The 20,860-nt window shown below is 40.2% G+C and overlaps 2 protein-coding genes across 4 annotated transcripts; one reads left to right on the top strand and one right to left on the bottom strand.

The window, feature by feature from the left end:
• Positions 1–8,095: 8,095 nt before the first annotated feature.
• Positions 8,096–19,825, top strand: LOC148911222 (uncharacterized). Of its 2 annotated transcripts, XM_089029623.1 has the most exons (4): positions 8,096–8,391; positions 8,671–8,817; positions 8,900–9,492; positions 17,301–19,825. In XM_089029623.1, exons 1-4 carry the CDS (start codon positions 8,376–8,378, stop codon positions 17,640–17,642), a joined length of 1,098 nt encoding a protein of 365 aa, XP_088885749.1. In that variant the 5' UTR covers positions 8,096–8,375; the 3' UTR covers positions 17,643–19,825. The 2 variants fall into 2 exon arrangements, with proteins under 2 accessions (XP_088885749.1, XP_088885748.1); XM_089029622.1 differs by having other exon boundaries at positions 8,096–8,817.
• On the bottom strand, positions 18,131–20,558 carry LOC148911221 (uncharacterized). Of its 2 annotated transcripts, XM_089029621.1 has the most exons (4): positions 20,422–20,558; positions 20,028–20,221; positions 19,736–19,899; positions 18,131–19,545 (listed from the first exon to the last, which is right to left on the bottom strand). In XM_089029621.1, the coding sequence occupies exons 1-4, from the start codon at positions 20,435–20,437 to the stop codon at positions 18,363–18,365; spliced, it is 1,557 nt and encodes a 518-aa protein (XP_088885747.1). In that variant the 5' UTR covers positions 20,438–20,558; the 3' UTR covers positions 18,131–18,362. The 2 variants fall into 2 exon arrangements, with proteins under 2 accessions (XP_088885747.1, XP_088885746.1); XM_089029620.1 differs by lacking the exon at positions 20,422–20,558 and having other exon boundaries at positions 20,028–20,304.
• Positions 20,559–20,860: the final 302 nt, after the last annotated feature.

The following is a 20,860-nucleotide window of genomic DNA, read 5'->3' as shown; positions in this document are numbered from 1 at the left end:
AAAATGAAGAAAATAAAACTCATACGTAAAAAAATTCATCAAATATTGTAGAAATAGCATTTTTCGTCGTTGTTGATGAAAAATATTTCATTTTGACAAGAAATGATAGAAAGCACTTTGCAAATGCAAAAATATTTGGATTGATATATTTTATTTTATTTCGTTAGCGGACGTTTATAACTACAAAGAATACCTTCATATTGTTGACCAAATATACGCAGCATGCCTAGACTTGAATGAACTGCAAAAAAATTGTCATTATAATTCTTGCTGATAAGAATGTTTTCAAAATATATATAGGCAAAAGTAAAGTTTTTTAAAGTTTGAAATGTTTTCGACAAGTGTTTTCTTTAGAAAATGATAGTTTTATAAAGTCATTCCTGTACCTTGAGTTTTTCACAGTCATACAGACACTTCTCTTTATGATTTGTCCATGCTTTAGATATTATAGGAATCGAAAAATTGGCTTTCAAATGGGTTTCAAAAGAAAACATATGTGCCGCGAGGCGAAGACTACATTCCGGGCGGAGAAGGACCCCCATAAAATACAGTAAATGTATGTGAATTGGGCTGTGAGGGGCCCGTGAAAAGCACTCTACGCCCGAGATATAGTCTTTTCCTCAAAACACACCATTCTCAATCTCAAGGCAAGCCTATTAATTCTTTATCCTTCCAGTTAGTTCTATCATGAAGCAATCTTACACGAAACCGGGTTTAGGATTGATTTATTTATTAAGAAATAAATTATTATTATTATTATTATTATTGATTTCTAACCGCGAACATCCATCATGGACGAAGCGAAGAACAAAATTTTGAGACAAGGTTTGGAGACATCTAGTTATCTCGATAATAGAAATTTATTTCTGAAGTTTAATCGATAATTACATTAAAGCTATGAAATATTTAGCATTTTGTAAATTAGGTGCGTAATCACACACAAAAATAAATTGAGTTTGTTTGGTGCTTGTTCTAAACCAGGTTAAGGGATACTTCTAAACCAGGTTTAGAGATACTCCTAAATCAGGTAAAGGGATACTCCTAAATCAGGTGAAGGGATACTTCTGAATCAGGTGAAGGGATACTCCTAAATCAGGTGAAGGGATACTCCTAAATCAGGTAAGGGAGCTCCTAAATCAGGTGAAGGGATACCCCTAAATCAGGTGAAGGGATACTCCTAAATCAGATAATGGATACCCCTAAATTAGGTGAAGGGATACTCCTAAAGCAGATACTCCTAAATCAGGTGAAGGGATACTCCTAAATCAGGTGAATGGATACTCCTAAATCAGATACTCCTAAATCAGATAATGGATACCCCTAAATCAGGTGAAGGGATACTCCTAAATCAGATACTCCTAAATCAGGTGAAGGGATACTCCTAAATAAGGTGAAGGGATACTCCTAAATCAGGTAAATGGATACTCCTAAATCAGATACTCCTAAATCAGGTAAGGGAGCTCCTAAATCAGGTAAGGGATACTCCTAAATTAGGTGAGGGATACTCCGAAATCCAGTTTAGAAGATCGTCAGGGTATCGATCGATAAAATTATAAGGTCTATGCAAATATGGCATAGATAATCGTAATATTCTGTTACTTTCTTTTTCTTTAGTCTCCATTACGCCAGACTATAGTTCATACACCTTTAAGAACACGGCACCACACGTCTGTACTTAGTTTAGTTCAGCTACAGATCACAAAAACTGAAAAGCCGCGCGCGGGAAAAATAATTTTTACGACTTGTTGTATCGGACAGAAAGTTAGTCCAGGACTGGATTAGTCTGTACCTTGAGTTTTCTATGATCATACACAATCTACTTCTAATGATTTTTTTTACTAGAAATGGTAAGAATTGAAAAAATGGCTTCCACGGAACGGGTTTCAATGTGAAGCCAAGATACGTGCTGGGGAAGACTACATCACGGGCGGAGATGGGACCCCATAAAATACAGTAAATGTATGTAAATTGGGCTGAGAGGGACCCGTGAAAAGCACTCTACGCCCGGGATGTAGTCATTTTCTTAAAATACACAATTAAATCGCAGAACACGCCTGTTATTCTTTATCCTTCCAGTAAGTTCTATCATAAAACAATAGTACGCTAAACCGAGGCTATTGAGGATAGATTTCTAACCGTTACAGTCATCATGGACGAAGAGACGAACAATAAGTTTGAGAAGACTTTTAAAAAGATTTTATCTGGATAATAGACATTCTTGTCTGAAGTTTAATCGAATATTAAGCTTCAAAATATATAGCATTTTATAAAATTATTTTGAAAATAGGAACTCCTAAATCAGGTAAGGGATACGCCAAAATCAGGTTACGGGATTCTCCTAAATCAGGGAAGGAATCCTTTTAAATCGGAGTTCAGACTGAGTTCTAGAGTTCTATTCATTGAATAGAGACCCATGTGTCATAGATCACCGGCCTTTTTATCATTCTTTTATTAATTTTCAAGATCTAGAATTTTAACTTAAACTAAAATGAATTTTAATCTTGAAGTTCATTAAGATTTTTTTTCCCCGATAAGTAGGTAAAGGTTTCAGGTCACCCATCCATGTACTAACTTCGCGCAACCGGACTTGACTTTTAGTGTCATGATATGAAGGCCTAGTTTTATCCACTGGACCACGGTTCCAGGTGAATCAGCATAACAATAGCCGTGAAAACAGTGCACCGGATAGACTAGACTTTTTAACATTAATTTTTCAACCGATTCCGTGCGTGGCAGAGATGCAAGGGATTAGCCGATATGGTCTGGGGGCCGGCTGGTCTCTCCCCTGATGCTTCGGCTAGAACATTTTCTTGCGTAATTCGTACACCCAAGGGCAGAAGGATTTAATCGCCGTCAGGTCCGAAGTCCATACGCCGCCTCAGCTCTGCGGATGTCTCGGGGGTATGGCACCTTGGAATCGATTATTCTATTTTTTTTTATTTTTTTTTGTCTGTTGGTTCGAACCCCATCTTATCGTCTTGTAATAAAATCGGCCAAGACGACCACTGGAGATAGAGCCTTTTCAGTGGCTGCCCCAGTTTTATGGAACGCTTTGCCTCCAAGCCCTAGGGCTGAGGACAAATTTACTAGATTTAAAAAAGAATTGAAAACATAACTCTTAAGGCAGGCATATTTTTAATTTTTAATTAAATTGTGAGATCGGAGTAACTGTGAGTTTTGGTAAATTAAGTTGATTTAGTGACGTTTATTTTGATTTTCTATCTGTAAATATAGTGATTTTAGATATAGTTTTTGTTTAGTTTTATTCTTAATGATTGTAAAGATTGTAAATAAGCGCATTAGATCATATATTCTAATGAATTTTTATATAACAGCGATTGTTATTCGTACGGGAGTCGATTCTGCGAATATTTATCAACATTTTCCACTCCCGTACAAATAACAGCGATTGTTATTCGTACGGGAGACGCGGTTGAGCGAATATTTTAATATGATAGCATAGTTTGGTTCAAGGTAATATCGGTCCCTTCAATGGATGTGAAGAGGTCTCAACCTCGTAGTCTCACGCTTAGTTCACATCCAGAAAAGGGCCTGTGAACCATCTTATCAACTTTGAACCATATTCTTCCATTAGGTTTCTTTTGAACTAGTTTATTTTACAGCATTTTGGTCTGCGTTGACCAAAACATATGACATTTGGAAAAAGAGAAAAGTTTGAAGTTAATTAATATTTCCTTTTACTCTCTATATAGTTGGTTTAGGAGTTTATTAGTAGCTTCAAAAGTCCTTTCACTGGATGTCAACTTTATGCTAGCAAAATAATTAACATATCCATATCCATAATTTTGTAAAGGGTAAAGAGGTAGGTCCAAAGATGGAAAGTTACGATCTGGTTTCTAATATAAATCAGAACAATGGTAAAAAGTGATTGGTCTCCCTGTGGTATCTTCACCTTCGTCGCACCACAGGTAGTCCATAATAGTAAAGGAATAAACGCACACTCTAAATATATGTTTTTGAACAAACATAAAAATCACTACTCACGTTTTGTGTTTTCACTTGAATAGCATTGATGCGGGGATACTGTACAGAATATCCGTCCATTTGGCGTAAAGACTTTCTTGTCACCCTTTGTGGTATCCATGGTAACTGTAGGCCGCTATTTTTTCTGTTTTAGCTTGTTATAGTGGCAGGAACACAAGTGAGGAGTTTTCCAACGTCTTTTTCGGTAAAAAAAGAGATAAAAAAAGAGAAGAAAAGAGATGATAAGTGGAATAAATCCACAGATTCTCACAGAGTACCTCTTAAAGTATCAATCTCATAAAAGCCATAATTTTTCGATAATTTTTCGAAATAACTGCATCAAAATGCTTTTTCTAGTAATGTTAGACTTTTCACTGTGGTTTCAAGTCGAAATACTAGAGTAAAATTTTTCTGGTTCCGCACACTCCAACTAGGAAAAGTCCGATCCAAGGAGTGAATCCAGATTGTGATTTTCCACGATTTTTGATTTTGAGGCAAAAAGTAACAAATTCTAAAAGAGCAAGAGAAATGGGGATCAATTGTGTAATTTGTTTTGTTTTGGTCGTAAAGGAAATAGATTTACGAGCATCTAAAGTTTGGACCCGCAAGCCACTCGTACGCCTATAAATTGAACTTACCCACCTCCCCAAGGTACTAGGCGCTACAATTGGCCTTTCTGGGGCCAAAATTAGCGCTTACTAGCTTTACTATGCAGATTAAAAGGGAATCCTTTCCCCGCTAAATCAGACCAAACATACTAAAATCCAATACGATGTTTGTTTTAGCCGCGCTGTGACTTTGATTCGCAGGAGTATCGAAAAAATGCTGAGGATAATCCAAACGCGGTTTCTATATGTGGTATATGACTCAATAGTAACATTTTGTTACATGTTATTTGCGGCGCCAAAATCGAAAAATCATACGATATCCTGTTAAACCAGGCTATTTTTGCACCTTTAAGATAACTAAACAGCACGTCCGTATCTAGGGTAAATCCAGGTTTACATTCTATCCGTTCAGACAAGCTGAAAAGTCGAGCCCGGAAAAACGAATTTGGCAGCCTGTTGTATCACATAAAAAGGATGTCCACTACTACATTAGTCTGTACCTTTACTTTTTTAACATTCCTACAGGATCTAATCTTTATGCTTTTTGCATCCTTTAAGTGGTAAGATAAAAAGAAAACATGACTTCCAAATTGCAGTGAAGTATTCAAGGAACGCGGGTAAAGACTACGGTATATCACGGGCGATGAGTGACCACATAAAATACAGTAAATGTATGTAATTTGGGCTGTGAGGGGGCCCTGAAATGCACTCTCCGCCCGGGATGTAGTCTTTTTATCAAAACACGTCATTCATTCACAAGCTAATCCTACTATTCCTTATTCTTGCAGTTGGTTGTATCATGAAGGAATCGTACACGAAACCGATGCTGAAGATGATGGATTTTATTTAGTGTTTCTTGTTCTATATAGGAATGTCTAAATGACCTGTAGCCGTCTTTGGTTTTTTGGTTTTATCACGCAGCAATCGTACACTAAACCAAGATAAATTAGGATGGATTTCTAGCCCGCGCCAAACTCATGATGGACGAAGCGACGAGCAACAAGTTTAAGACGAAGTTGGAAACATTTTATCTTGATCATACACATTCAATTTTCTTTCGGAAATCTTAAGTGTCCATTTGAGCATTGAGGTTCTTTTCGCAAGCTTAGCTATCTCACACTCCTTCACGCTCTTCGAGCTTCAGTACAAAGATGCCCCCTCCTGTCAATGAAATCCTGTTGAAATATAATGTAATAAGGGAATTTCTATTAGGCTTACTTTGGTGTCCTTTTGAGTGTTGTGATCTTTGTAAAACTAGCTACTCCGCACTCCTTCACACGCTTCAGAGTTTCGCCTTCTGTTGATGTAATGCAATAGTTGGTGGTGAATATGAGAGTTATAAGATATAAGTTTATAACTACTAATATAAGGACTTGATTAGTCTATACCTTGAGTTTTTCACTGTCACACAGAATGTACTCTATGATCTTTTCATATTCTTTGAGTTTTGGGTATTTTGAAAGTGCCTTTAAGTAGTTTTTCATAGTGAAAGATTCAGGATACGGATGAGGACTACATCACGGGCGGATAGACATATAGGTAAAATACAGTAAATGTATGTAAATTGGGCTGTGAGGGGCCCGTGAAATGCACTCTACGCCCGTGATATAGCTTTTTTTCAAAACACACCATTTAATCACAAGCCAAGCGCTGTTATTATTTATCCTTCCAGTTTGTTGTGTCACAAATCAATCGTACACTAAATCGAGGTTAATGAGGATGGGTTTCTAACTACCAAATTCATCATTACGAAGCGACAAACAACAAGTTTAAGACAAAGTTGGCAGACATTTCCCCTTGATAATAGACATTCATGTCTGAAGTTAAATCGATGATAAAAGCTTAAATATATATCCGCACGGGATTAATTTCTATCCGCTCAAACAAGCTCAAAAGTCGCGCGCGGAGAAAAGGATATTTCAGCTTGTAGTATCTGACTGAAATCGAGTCCAGGACTGGATGAGTCTTTTCCTTGAGTTTTTCACATTCGCACAGAATGTCATTTTTATTATTTTTATTATTTATTTTACAAATTAACTTAAATATACTGTAAAGACTGATGATGCTCTTGTGTGCTGCGTGTGTATTTGCATAGTTTTTATGTCTTTTTTGTCACTTTTTCAATCATATTGACTTTTTTGCCTATGTGTTTATACGGTGTGTTATTATTATGTTATTATTGTTATTATTAGTGTGTTATTATTATGTTATTATTGTGCTCATTATTATAATTATAAATAGCAGAAATCCCGACCCTAAATGTAACGACTTTTAATTAAGAATATGTAAACCGACTTCCAAGCATTTTTAGCTTTTTAGTTATTTTTGGAAGTTGGTACCCCTCAATCTGTTCAACATAAAATAATGTATCAAATTAGAACAAAAAAATGTAATAATGGGTACAAATAAAGTTCTTCTTCTCTAAAATAGGTGTTTAACCACATAAAGACTAAATTGAGTTCGTCTGGTGCTCATTCTTGAAAAAAGGATACTCTTGCGTATGGTCATTTGAAAAAAGGATACCCTTAAATATGTTCAAGGATACCCTTGCACATGGGTCAAAGATACCCTTAAATATGGTCATTTGAAAAAGGAAAGCCGTAGCGAAAAGTCCTCTTACTGGATGTGAACAGTCGTAAAAGTAGTTTATGATTTACCAACCCTACTTAACACTTAGGCTCTGGAACTCACAGCGTGTTCGAGCTACGAAGTTCATGCGTGATGATTACCGTACGAATAGCTCAGTAGTGCGTGACTTATTCGTATGAAAGTGCTGAAAAAGCATGAAGGAATGCGGTGATTCTTGAAGTTTGGAGACATTTTACATAGATAATATAAGTATTCTATACAGTGTCAATATAGCACAATCGTTTAGCATTTCAGGTCTACTGAGGTCTACAGAACTTACTCAGTAATTTGTACAAATTTGTACGATTTTTCAGTTTTTCACGGAGATATGCGCTATGCGCTCTACTCATAACTACTTGTAGTTGCGTATTTAGGTATTTTTTCCTTCTTCTTTTTTGATTTTTCAATTGATGAAAATATACGCGGCATGTCACGATGCTGATGTACACAGTTGATGTACGTTGCGTTGAAAAGGTACGGTACAGTGTACCAATCGAAATAATAATAATAATAATAATAATAATAATAAAAAAAGCAACTTCCGTAAATTATGCGTTTTGACTTAGCTAGAGTATAATAATTAGACGGGCTGATGTTGGTCTTCCACTCCCCCCACAATTTTATAAGCCTTGCTACAGGCCTGTTGTGTTTATGTATTCAAATGTTTATTCTTGTATTTGGATAATAGTTCATAGCATAGTGTATTACTCGGGCCACTGTAGAAAACTGTATGTTGATAATTTTATATCAATGTACCAACTGCTGACAAATTCCATCTTAAAATTCGATTCTTCGTTATGATTCTAAAATAAACTCTATTTTTTGCCCAGTGAACTAGAAGTCGTAACACCAATTTCGAAATTTAAATGTGAATAGGCCCTTTGCAGCTAGTGGTCACGTGCTTGGATACCGCTTAGCAACACAAAACTGGAGAGCAAGCCTTCCAGTAAACAAAAGTTGTAATAGGTCAAGCACGCGTGGTTTTATACGATAGTTTCATCGTTCAAAACGCTTAATCCTTTTGCCCTATCTACAAACACAGTAAGATAATCTTAAATTCTCTCCTTTGGACTCGATTTTTGGTTCGAAGTAACGATATTCTTCGCGTTATCGCGAAAAAATTGTCACCGCCGGCCCGCTCGACGGCTGAAAAACATGGCGACTTCGCAAGGTATGTACTTCAAAACTCTCCTTTTTTTTGGTTTCTTTTCAATTATTGGACTTCTAAAATCTCTAAAATAACAGTTTAGATTGTGAATGGTGATCGATTGTAATTGGACGGCATTTTAATGGACGATTTGTTTATTTTTTGTGAGAGTGATTCCACGTCTAAAGTCAAGACTAACCCATGTTTACATATATTCGCTGTAGATGTTAGAACTCCCGACGAGCCATCACATACCAAGAAAAATTCTTCGTACTGATATTTTTATATTTATTTTTGTTTTAGATGAAGTAGAAACTCAAGACATCTCTATCTTTCCTTCCCTCACCTTCGATGATGTAGGGAGCTACGCTATAGAGAAGTCTGGCTGCACAAGCACTTCGAAAGCGTACAAATTTATGGCGGAACCAGGCTATTTACATGACGTTAAAGGTACTTGATAGCCAAAATGTTTTTTCTATTTCATTATGATATGAATGGCAGACAATTCACACTAATTTTTCCAATTTTTTAGTGATATATACCGACCAGTGCGTGAGAGTTAAATGCAAGTGTTACCGCTCAATGAGGAAGTCTGAACCACCGCACATTTTAGAGGTGTCAGTCCAGAACAACAATTTGACATTGCTGTCTGGGCTGTGCTCATGTGTAGCCGGGGCAGGTGGATACTGCCATCATGTGATCGGGCTTCTTTACTATTTAGCCCTTCTTAAGCAACTGGGACATCGGACATTGCCTGATGAGCTAACATGTACCAGCATGAAGCAGCGTTGGAGCATACCTAGAGGATCCAAAATCGCACAAAAAGAAATACAAGACGTGCTAGTGAAAAAACCCCAACTTGGCGCTTCGTACAGTAGATATATCAAGAGTAATTTGTATTCCCCATCTACCCAGTATCCTACCCTCACAAAAGAGCACTTTAATGGCTTCCAACCACCTTATCCTCTCTTTACAACCATTCTGCCCAATCAAGATCAACTTGGCAATATCCCATTTGTACAGAGCAAGTTTGGAAATGTCCCAAAAGGCTGTGTCCTGTCATATCAACAAAAGATGTCAACTGACTACATCATAAATGATTTTACTTGCACTTCTTTCCCAGATGTAAATGATTTGCTGTTTATTCGATTACGTCACTTCGTCAATTACTATTAGCGTAGTATAATGTTTCAGCCTCGTGGCTTTAGATTGAATACTGTACGGGAGGAAAGAGGTATGTACTATGTTATCCTTCTTATTTTCCACCCCCTTTATATCATATATTTGGTGTTACATGATGATTTACAATCACCTATACCTGATTACGGAAGAAACCCATCAATATCTTTAGATTCATACTTCAACGTATACAAATTTGTTATGATTTAAAGAACCAAACTTATACAATGTTACCAAAGTTTACGCATGTGATTCTAGCTTAGTAACCCGATTATAGTCGATTATAGTTAGTTATTTATGTCCTTTGTATTATGTTTTAGTTTTTACGTGATCCAACATTATTACAATAAAGAATCGAGTATGGATTACAGTGTTTAAGCCTTTCTCCCAAGCGGCGTAACCGCGGGTCTAGTTGACAGCAAGGGTGACCCCAAGCCGCTACAGTAAAAACTCTTTCGATCAAAACGTTCAAGTTAAAACCATCGGATTGAAACAAGGCCTAGCGAACTGATCATGACAGAAAAACGAGTAAGAATACAGACCGAGAAAGGACGCGTATATCAATTACAGCTAATCGAGATCGAGTTTCGTAATGCTCAGAGAGAATGGTCAAAACAACACAATAAACTAAGGGATATGATATCTGACAGCGACGATCCCGAGAAATTAAGACCCGAAAGGATATATCTAGAAACGCGATGGGAAATCGTCTCGTCCGTCTACGATAGAATATCAGAATTAAGAAACGAAGAAGATATAGGCACAGAAGTAAACTCACACGCAGAGAAATTTGAGAACTTACTTAAGGAACACAACGAAGTATTAAAGTTGGCAAATAACCGAATTTTGGAACTAAAACGAACCGAGGAGAGAGAGAATTCCGCGCCGCCGTCAATATTAGGAAGTTCCAGTAGCAAATCGCAAAGATCGCAAAAATCGAGTGGCTCAAAGTCATCGACAGCTTCGTTTTTAGAACGAAAGGTAAAAATGGCAACAAAATTAGCGAGACTGACAGCTGAGTTACATTTAGCAGATGTAGAACGTCGACAAAGAGCAGCGCTTAACAAAACAAGGGAAGATCTCAAAAGGTTCGAGCTGGAAAAAGGATATGAAATAGCACGGGCCGAAATGAACGCTCTCCTCGATATCGAAGGCATAGGATTTGCGGATTTGCCTAGTGAAAACTGTTCACAGGAACGCTTAGAAGAATATTTAGAAGGTCAAGTCAATTCAGTCACGCATTCTCAATTAGACAAATATAATCCTCCTCCGTTGCATTCAAACCCTGTCTCTAACTACAATTCGACCCCGATCACCGTACAAGACCAAATACACCATCAGCTTCTCATAGATTCTCCCATAAAATCTGCATTCCACATGCCACCTCCGCTATTGCCTAATATAAACACTAGTAAAGTCGATAAATCAACAGCGGTAACGCAAACCGCTGGCGAAAATGATAAATACTATACATATATCACCGAGTCACCGACAAAATCGCTCCAGCTTAAGCCTCAATTCGTGACCAATCCATTCGCCACAACAGCTGAACAGTCACGTGATACCGTTCCGCCAGTCACACAAGTCTCCTTCTTGCCCAGCGGAATAGATAGCGCGATAGTCCGCGAGTTTCCATCCGCCTCCCCATCGGCCTCTAGATACACGAACGCTCACACCATGGAAGGATTTGAGCATGCTTCGCAAGGAACAGACGTTTTCGCTGCACCGGTCCCTACCGCTTCTGCTGCACAACCGTGGTCGGCAAACGAGGAAATCTACCCCCCATGCGAACTGCGTAGCAAGGCGATCCCGGAGCCGACAATTCCTCCTGATAGGAATGCAGCCACGACTGGTACAGTACGACCTCCAAAGGAATCACCGAAACCCTCACAGTTAGAAAATCCTCTAATGCAACTGGCTGATCTGTTGAGTGAAAGGCGAACAAGAGATTCACTGCCACTCCCAGAACCTGAAATATTCCGTGGAGATTTGCTTCATTACCCCAAGTGGCTAAAGTCCTTTCAGACCATCGTGGAAGAACAAACTACCAAGCCGGCGAAGCGCCTGTACTATCTTGGGAGGTACACAGCAGGTGAAGCAAAGGAGGCGATAAGTGGGTATGTCACCTTAGACACGGAGGAAGCATATCAGGAGGCCAAGGCTGTACTGAAGAACAGGTACGGAAATTCTTTCCTTATCGCGAATGCCTACCGAAAGAAAATAAACGAATGGCCCAAGGTCCAACCCAACGATGGTGTCAGCTTACGAAAGTTTTCAGACTTTCTGAACCAGTCGCTAAAAGCAATGCGCACCACTTCATTCCTGGACGCTTTAAACGATCCTGACGAAAACCAGAAAATGGTAAAGAAATTGCCACCTTACCTCGTCAACCGATGGGCTAGAGAAGTGGATCATTGGATGAACCAGGACACTCCAACTGCCGGTTATCCACCGTTCTCACAGTTCTGCAGCTTCATCCAAAATGAAGCGAGAATCGCCTGCAACCCCATAATCTCCATGCGCGCTTTCAAGGCTGAAAGTGAATCTAAACACAAGAACAGTGCGCACGACGGCCGTACCAGACCCTACGGCAGTGTATCTCACGCAACGAAAACAGCCTCTAGAAGCGATGAGAAAAGGCAAGATCCCAGAAGTCCCACCTGTCCAATGTGCAAGGATTCACACTACATAGAAACATGTCCCCAGTATCTCAAACTAACACAAAAGAAACGCAAGGAATTCATAATAAAGGCTGGGCGGTGCCTTGGCTGTTTGAGATGGGGTCACAAGAACAACGTGTGCCGTAAGAAGGTTTCCTGCGACGAGTGCAAGGGACCTCACCCAACATCATTACATGAGGAAACTTATGTACCACGTGAACAGCGACATGCAGAAAAGGAACCTCCCAGCCCCAAAACATCGAATCGCATTCAGAGCTCGCCAAGAGATGAAGTATACTCTGTCAGCTCACTGATAGTCCCAGTATGGTTGCACCATGCATCTGATCCAGAGCGGAAACTGCTAGTTTATGCTCTTCTAGACGACCAATCAGATGCTTGCTTCATAAAGGACTCTGTGGTGAAGAAACTATCCCTAACCGGCCCACTCGTCGATCTGAGCGTGGGCACGGTGATGGGTGAAGGCGTGGAAAGGTGTATGAAGATAAGGGGCTTAACTGTACGTGGCTTAAGTGAAAATGCCGACATACCTCTACCAGGTGCGTACTCACTTGACAACATTCCCGCAAGACGCAATCAAATCCCAAGACCAGAAGTGGCACGTGACTGGCCTCATTTAGAGCAAATAGCCGAACGGTTGATGCCTTACAGGGAAGACGTCGAAGTTGGAATCCTCATAGGTTCCAATTGCCCACGTGCCATAAAACCGCGTGACGTCATACCAGGCAGAGAGGACGACCCATACGGCCAGAAGACAGCGCTAGGATGGGGAATCATAGGCTCAGTGGACCCCAGCCGACTAGAAAATGAAGATCATCTATACACGACCAATCGTGCAGTCACGCAGTCAGACATCCGTGACAACAGATGTCATATCACATTTCAAACAGAATCCAAAGAGCTTATCTCTCCTGCACTGATAAACCAGATGTTCATGACGGACTTTATCGAGAAGAGCAGTACGAATCAATCAGAAGAAAAATCCCTGTCCCGCGATGAAATGAACTTTATCAAAATCCTCGAGAGCGGTGTCAAGCACTTAGATAACGGTCATTACGAATTACCTCTACCTTTGAAGACTGACCAGGTATCGTTACCCAACAACCGACAGATGGCCCTGAGCCGTCTGAACAACCTCAAAAGGCGTTTCGATGCGGATTCAACTTATAGCGAACATTACCGGAATTTCATGCAAGAGGTAATAAGTAAGGGCTTCGCCGAGGAAGTCCCCGAAGCAGAGCTCTCAATCAACGATGGAACAGTATGGTATATCCCGCATCATGGCGTTTATCACCCCAAAAAACCTGGGAAGATTAGAGTGGTATTCGACGCTAGCGCAAAATTTCGAGGAAGTTCTTTGAACGGCAGTCTTCTACAGGGTCCAGACATGACAAACAACTTGACCGGCGTGCTTTGCCGCTTTAGAAAGGAAGCCGTGGCCTTTATGTGCGACATTGAAGGAATGTTTCATCAAGTCAACGTCAGGCCTGACCACAGAAACTTCTTGCGGTTCCTTTGGTGGAGAGAAGGTGATCCAGAGAAGGCAGTCAAGGAATATCGAATGGCTGTGCACCTGTTCGGAGCAACATCCTCCCCAGCATGTTCAAACTTCGCACTGAAGAGAACTGCCGATGATCATGAAGAGGAGTTCGGAAACGAAGTTGCCGACTTCGTGCGCAACGACTTCTACGTCGATGATGGTCTAAAGTCCGTGGAAACAGTTAAGGAAGCAAATGAGCTCATAACGAAAACAAAGGCAATGTGCCAGATGGGAGGCTTTAACCTCCACAAGTTCACCTGCAACAGCAAGGAAGTCCTCGAAGGCCTACCAACAGAACAACGCGCTAAGAACATCCAAGAAATTGACCTCAAGTGCGAGGCCTTGCCGATAGAAAGAGCCTTAGGCGTGCAGTGGTGCGTGGAATCCGACCAGTTCCAGTTCCGTATAGAGCTTAAGGACAAGCCACTCACAAGACGATCGATACTATCCACGGTGAGTTCCGTATTTGATCCTCTGGGATTAGTCTCACCATTCGTTCTCAAAGGCAAGAAAATTCTGCAGCAGATGTGCAAGGAAAATCTGGGATGGGATGAAAGGCTATCGGACGAGCTACAAGCCGAATGGGAGAAATGGAGGGATGACCTGCACCACCTGAAGGATCTCAAGATCCCGCGATGTTATAAACCGACCAACTTTGGAACGATCGAGTCTGCTGAGCTCCACAATTTCTCCGATGCCAGCCTTGGTGGATATGGTCAATGCTCCTATTTGAAGTTAAGGAATCACAAGGGCGAGATACACTGTAGTCTAGCCATGGCGAAATCTCGCGTGACGCCTCTAAAGCCAGTGACGGTCCCAAGATTAGAGCTCGCAGCAGCCTTAGTGTCCGTGAACATCAGCGCATTCCTAAAGAAAGAACTTGCCTACAGCACCATCCCAGAAACGTTTTACTCTGACAGCAAGGTGGTGCTCGGGTACATCGGCAACGATGCCCGCAGGTTCCATACATACGTCGCCAATCGAGTACAACAGATAAGAGATCGCACCACACCAGCTCAATGGAAGTACGTCCAGACAGCGGAGAATCCAGCTGACGAAGCGTCACGTGGTATGGGAGCGCAACAGTTGATCAACAACTCAAGATGGTGGAACGGACCAGATTTCCTCTGGAATGACATAGAAAACCCAGCAGATGGTCCAGTGGTCCTGGATATCCCTGCCGATGATCCTGAAGTTAAAAGAGCGTCCGTATTCCGCGTCAAGGTAAAAGAACAGTTTAGCCTACTGGACCGCGTCAAACGCTTCTCAGACTGGCATCAAGTCAGGAACGGTATTGCTGCCATCACTAAATTCCAACAGAGAATCAAGCTCAGATCAAGGAACGAAGCCAACGATAAGCCAAACGTGGATGTCAAGGCCATTAAGCTTGCAGAATCGGAGATAATTCGCGCAGAACAGTTGAGCAACTTTCAAGAAGAAATTGAGACCCTACGCAATCAAGGCAAGGAACCAGCCACAGTGAAGAAGAGCAGCCCTATATATCGACTCGATCCCTTCATCGACACGGAAGGCGTTCTAAGAGTCGGCGGAAGATTAAGCAACAAAGATGTAGCGTTTAATATCAAGCATCCGGCTATCCTACCAAAGAAGGGTCATGTCACGGAATTGGTCGTCAGACATTTCCATACCAGGATAAGCCATCAAGGTCGTACAACAACGCACGCTGAAATTCGAGCGTCAGGATATTGGATAATTGGCGGTGCTTCCGTTGTTGGACATCAGCTATCCAAATGCGTCATATGCCGACGGTCAAGAGGTGCTCTGGAACAACAAAAAATGGCGGACTTGCCAGACGATAGAGTAAAGGAGGCACCCCCCTTTACATACAGTGCCGTTGACTACTTCGGACCTTGGCTCATAAAGGAAGGCAGAAAGGAGCTGAAACGCTATGGCGTCCTCTTTACTTGCATGAACTCTCGGGCGATCCATTTAGAGACAGCGTCGTCGCTAACAACCGATTCGTTCATGAATGCCTACCGTCGCTTCGTGGGTAGAAGAGGTCCGGTGCGCCAACTCAGATCTGATCAAGGGACTAACCTCATGGGAGCAAGGAACGAACTACACGCTGCAATGGAAGAACTACAACACGACAGGATAAGGTCCAAACTACTGAAGGATGAGTGTGACTGGGTGCACTTCAAACCAAACGTGCCCCATGCCAGTCACATGGGCGGAGTATGGGAGCGACAGATTCGCACTGTCAGAAGCGTGCTGACGACGTTGCTCCGCAGCCACGGAACCCAACTAGACGATGAATCGCTGAGAACATTAATGGTGGAGGCAGAATCTATCGTAAACTGCCGTCCATTGACTACAACTGGAAGTTCACCTTCAGACTCCGTGGAAGTACTCACGCCAAACCAATTGCTAACACAGAAATCCAAAATAGTCCTCCCTCCTCCAGGTAACTTTCAACAGGCGGACCTGTACTCAAGGAAACGTTGGGTGCGGGTGCAGCATTTGGCCAATCAGTTTTGGACTAGATGGCGCAAGGACTTCCTCTATGCCTTGCAAGAGAGACAGAAATGGGAGCGTCCAAGGACGAACCTAGAAATTGGAGACGTCGTGATCCTGAAGAACGAAAACCAATCCAGATCGCAGTGGCGCCTAGCTCGAATAGCACAGACATTCCCCAGTGATGATGGTCTAGTCAGAAAGGTACGATTGAAGATGGCAGACAACTCCAAAGAAAACAAGATAAACGCACCTACCTATCTTGATCGTCCTATCCACAAGCTAGTGCTGCTTGTACGCCAAAATGAACAGTGATGAGTATCCCGCTGCCACAGTACGGGGAATTCCCCACCAGAGGAGCCTAGCAGCAAAACAAGCTAATTCATGAACAATTTTAGATTGAATATTATCTCATTTATTGCTCTTTATCACATTTTGTTTTGTTTTGTTTATCGGTTTAAAAGACACTATTAATCGCTGGAAGAGACATTACTATACGTTAATTTTTGAGATCATTGTCACTGATTATAAATTGAAGGATCAATTTAGGGGAGCCATGTAAATGATTTGCTGTTTATTCGATTACGTCACTTCGTCAATTACTATTAGCGTAGTATAATGTTTCAGCCTCGTGGCTTTAGATTGAATACTGTACGGGAGGAAAGAGGTATGTACTATGTTATCCTTCTTATTTTCCACCCCCTTTATATCATATATTTGGTGTTACATGATGATTTACAATCACCTATACCTGATTACGGAAGAAACCCATCAATATCTTTAGATTCATACTTCAACGTATACAAATTTGTTATGATTTAAAGAACCAAACTTATACAATGTTACCAAAGTTTACGCATGTGATTCTAGCTTAGTAACCCGATTATAGTCGATTATAGTTAGTTATTTATGTCCTTTGTATTATGTTTTAGTTTTTACGTGATCCAACATTATTACAATAAAGAATCGAGTATGGATTACAGTGTTTAAGCCTTTCTCCCAAGCGGCGTAACCGCGGGTCTAGTTGACAGCAAGGGTGACCCCAAGCCGCTACACCAGAGCTTCCCCTCTCAAGTGCAGAGGACAGATTTAATAACAATGTGTCAATCTGTCTTGACAGTCGTCAACAATCTATATTTGGAACATTGTCTGTGACAACAGAGTCATCACTGAGAGTGCAGCAGCAAACAGTCACTCAAAGTCAGAGTGATGTATGGCACCTGCTCAGAAAAAAAAGGGTAACAGCAAGCAAATTTGGCATTGTCGCTCGCCGGGTGTCACATTTTGACACCCTTGTCAATCAGCTAAACCCCACCAGATTTGTACAAACTGCAGAAGAGGCATTGAACTTGAACCACATGCTGCCATGGTCTATGCTAGCAATGCAAAGGGTGGAAGAGTAAACCTCTTCCCATCTGGGCTGATTGTCCACCCAAAGTGCCCATGGCTAGGTTGTAGCCCAGACAGGAAAGTTTATGACCTTGATGCCGTAAATAATGGTCAGAATCCCTTTGGCTTGTTAGAAATAAAGGTCGTTAAAGAGGGGGAAACATCATTTGACAATGTGAGGTATCTCACCAAGGACCAGAACACTAACCAGTACAAACTGAAAACAACAGACATTTATTATTACCAGATCCAGTGCCAGCTTGGACTCACAGGATTAGAATGGTGTGATTTTTTCAGTTACATTGACGAAAATTTGTTTGTTTGCTCTAGAATTAATTTTTATTCAGTGTTTTTCCAGCAAGCAAAGGACAAAGTTGATAGTTTTTTCTTCAATTACTATTTACATTAATACACTAAGATTTTTGTTGTTGTTCTCAAACCATGGCCAGATTTCTTATGATAACAAATATTATATTATTTTTATTAATGACAAATCAATTCATAATCTTAATTTATTTTTTATTATATTTATATCATATTAGTATTATATTTATTTGTGCTATTTAGATTTTGTGTTTGTTCATTAGTTTTTTTTTTTGAGTTTTCATTTACAAACAAATTGAAATAGTTACAAAAAGCAATCCAAGACACATGATAAACCAACCTGCATTAAAGATTATCTAATGGGTTATGTAAGCCACATTAATCATACATTCACCAACTTCTTACAGACACTATGCCTCATTATTACCATTGGATAAAATAAGTGGGCCTTGAAAATTTGTAAGGAGGCAGGCTACAGTATATAACTGATTGACTGAACCTAAAGTGGACAATGGCACATCTGAATCAAAAAAGTGGTACTCTTTGACTCTTCTTATTGCCCTCTCGACATGAATTCTAAGACTTGCTAGTGTCTTTGTTTTTTGAACATCTGCGGCAGAGAATTGTTCCTGACTTTCAAGAAACGGAGGAATATTTAACTCTACCCGCTTCTCCCTAAGTAAATCTTCAATGTCAAACCCTTTGTCTGCCATGACTGAATCACCAGGTTCTAACAAATCTAGAATGCCGCTGCACCTTGTGATTTCCTTATCACTAATCCCCCCTGTGTAAAGGCTAGAAACGAAGCTAATAGCTCCATTAGGGGTAATGCCTATCAAACCCTTGAGTGTAGTATTACTCTTATAACTAGAATAAAGCTGCGACTGAAGTAGTAGGGAGGTAGGTGTTTGAACAAAAATCTCTGTACAATCTAAAATGACACGTGTGCTTGCATAAAGCTTTTTAAAACCTTCTGGCATAAACCTATCAACATCTTGCCTTGAAGGCCAGATCACTTGACTACCAAGAAGAAAATACAAAAAATTAGTCCATGTGATCAATTTCCTGCAAACTGACGATTTATGTATTCGGAACCTATGAGCTAAATCCTGTCCGAATAGACCTAGTTTGAGGCGTACACAAAACATAAACAATTCATCCACAAGAAGCATATTTCTTGAGTCTGGTCTACTTTCTCTTTCTCCAGAGGCATAACAATATGTCATTTGTGCAGCACATGGCTGCAAAAACTTAAAAAAGAACTGAATATGTAAATAGGATGGGAAACCTGTATAAAATCTTATGATCTCATTGTCTGTGCCAAATCTCTCAAGCCCAAATTTATTAAGTGCTAATTGTTCTGCAGCTTGCCTCTTAATGTCCTCAATTTCTTTTGCAGCTTCAACTTTAACCCTTTTTATTTCAGTGAGGGCAGCTGCAGTTTCATTTCTACTTTGTTCAAGTTGCTTTTGTGCATCTTGGAACTGTGCTCTGAGTGACTGGACTTGTGCTTGTAGGTCATCCATGCTGAAGGTTGTAGAAGTGCTGGGACTATTATCTTCATTGTCATCACTTTCATCTGTCTGAGTGTCTCTGTAAAAAGGTTTTGAATTATGATGACACTCAGTTCACACTCAGTTCACACTAAATAAAAAATTATAAGAGACTAAATTATTAAAATTATAAAATTATTTTGGTTTAAACCAAAATAAACATCAAGTACAATTCCATCAGTCAAGTCTAAATGAAATGTATTGAAGCAGAAATATGTGATATTCATTACCTATCTACTTGTCGAATTATCTTTCTTCTTGCTTTGGATTTGGTTGACCAGTCAAAGATTGATGGTACAGCTTCTCTTTTTAGCAACTGACGTCCAGAATCAGTGGGAGGATTGTAATCTTCCTCAGTGAAGTGTTTTGAGCACACTCTGGTACTTTTGTTAACCTATTATAAATCAAATGTCCTTTTAATAACAATGTAACTGTATTCAACTATTTTTATCTTCATTACAGTTTTTTAAAGATCCACAGGCAATTCGTATTGTGCATTGATATTGTTAGATTCCTATATACCTTGAAGTGTGGGCCCACATCTCTTCGTATCTTCACCAGCCATTCCTTTTTCAATTGCTCATCCCTTGCACGGCCTGGTAAGCGGTGAAACTTTAAATCAGGATGATATCGAGAATCTCCGTTACACAAGGGAACACAACAATGGTACGAAGAATTTTTCTTGGTATGTGATGGCTCGTCGGGAGTTCTAACATCTACAGCGAATATATGTAAACATGGGTTAGTCTTGACTTTAGACGTGGAATCACTCTCACAAAAAATAAACAAATCGTCCATTAAAATGCCGTCCAATTACAATCGATCACCATTCACAATCTAAACTGTTATTTTAGAGATTTTAGAAGTCCAATAATTGAAAAGAAACCAAAAAAAAGGAGAGTTTTGAAGTACATACCTTGCGAAGTCGCCATGTTTTTCAGCCGTCGAGCGGGCCGGCGGTGACAATTTTTTCGCGATAACGCGAAGAATATCGTTACTTCGAACCAAAAATCGAGTCCAAAGGAGAGAATTTAAGATTATCTTACTGTGTTTGTAGATAGGGCAAAAGGATTAAGCGTTTTGAACGATGAAACTATCGTATAAAACCACGCGTGCTTGACCTATTACAACTTTTGTTTACTGGAAGGCTTGCTCTCCAGTTTTGTGTTGCTAAGCGGTATCCAAGCACGTGACCACTAGCTGCAAAGGGCCTATTGATCCAAGCAGCTGTTGTCCTTGCGTATTATGACGTCATGGTATCTTAGTTATGCAAATGAGGATGGTATAATACTCAACTGATGTTATACGCCTAAGTGATTCGATTTTTTAATTTAGATTCGTGGTTTCTTGATCAT

The sequence above is a fragment of the Actinia tenebrosa genome, unplaced genomic scaffold (genome assembly GCF_029948245.1).
Source record: "Actinia tenebrosa isolate PJP-AT-01 unplaced genomic scaffold, QUT_ActTen_1.0 PGA_scaffold14__42_contigs__length_11649687, whole genome shotgun sequence".
Classification (NCBI taxonomy): Eukaryota; Metazoa; Cnidaria; class Anthozoa; order Actiniaria; family Actiniidae; genus Actinia; species Actinia tenebrosa.
This window is presented reverse-complemented; position numbering and strand designations above follow the sequence as displayed.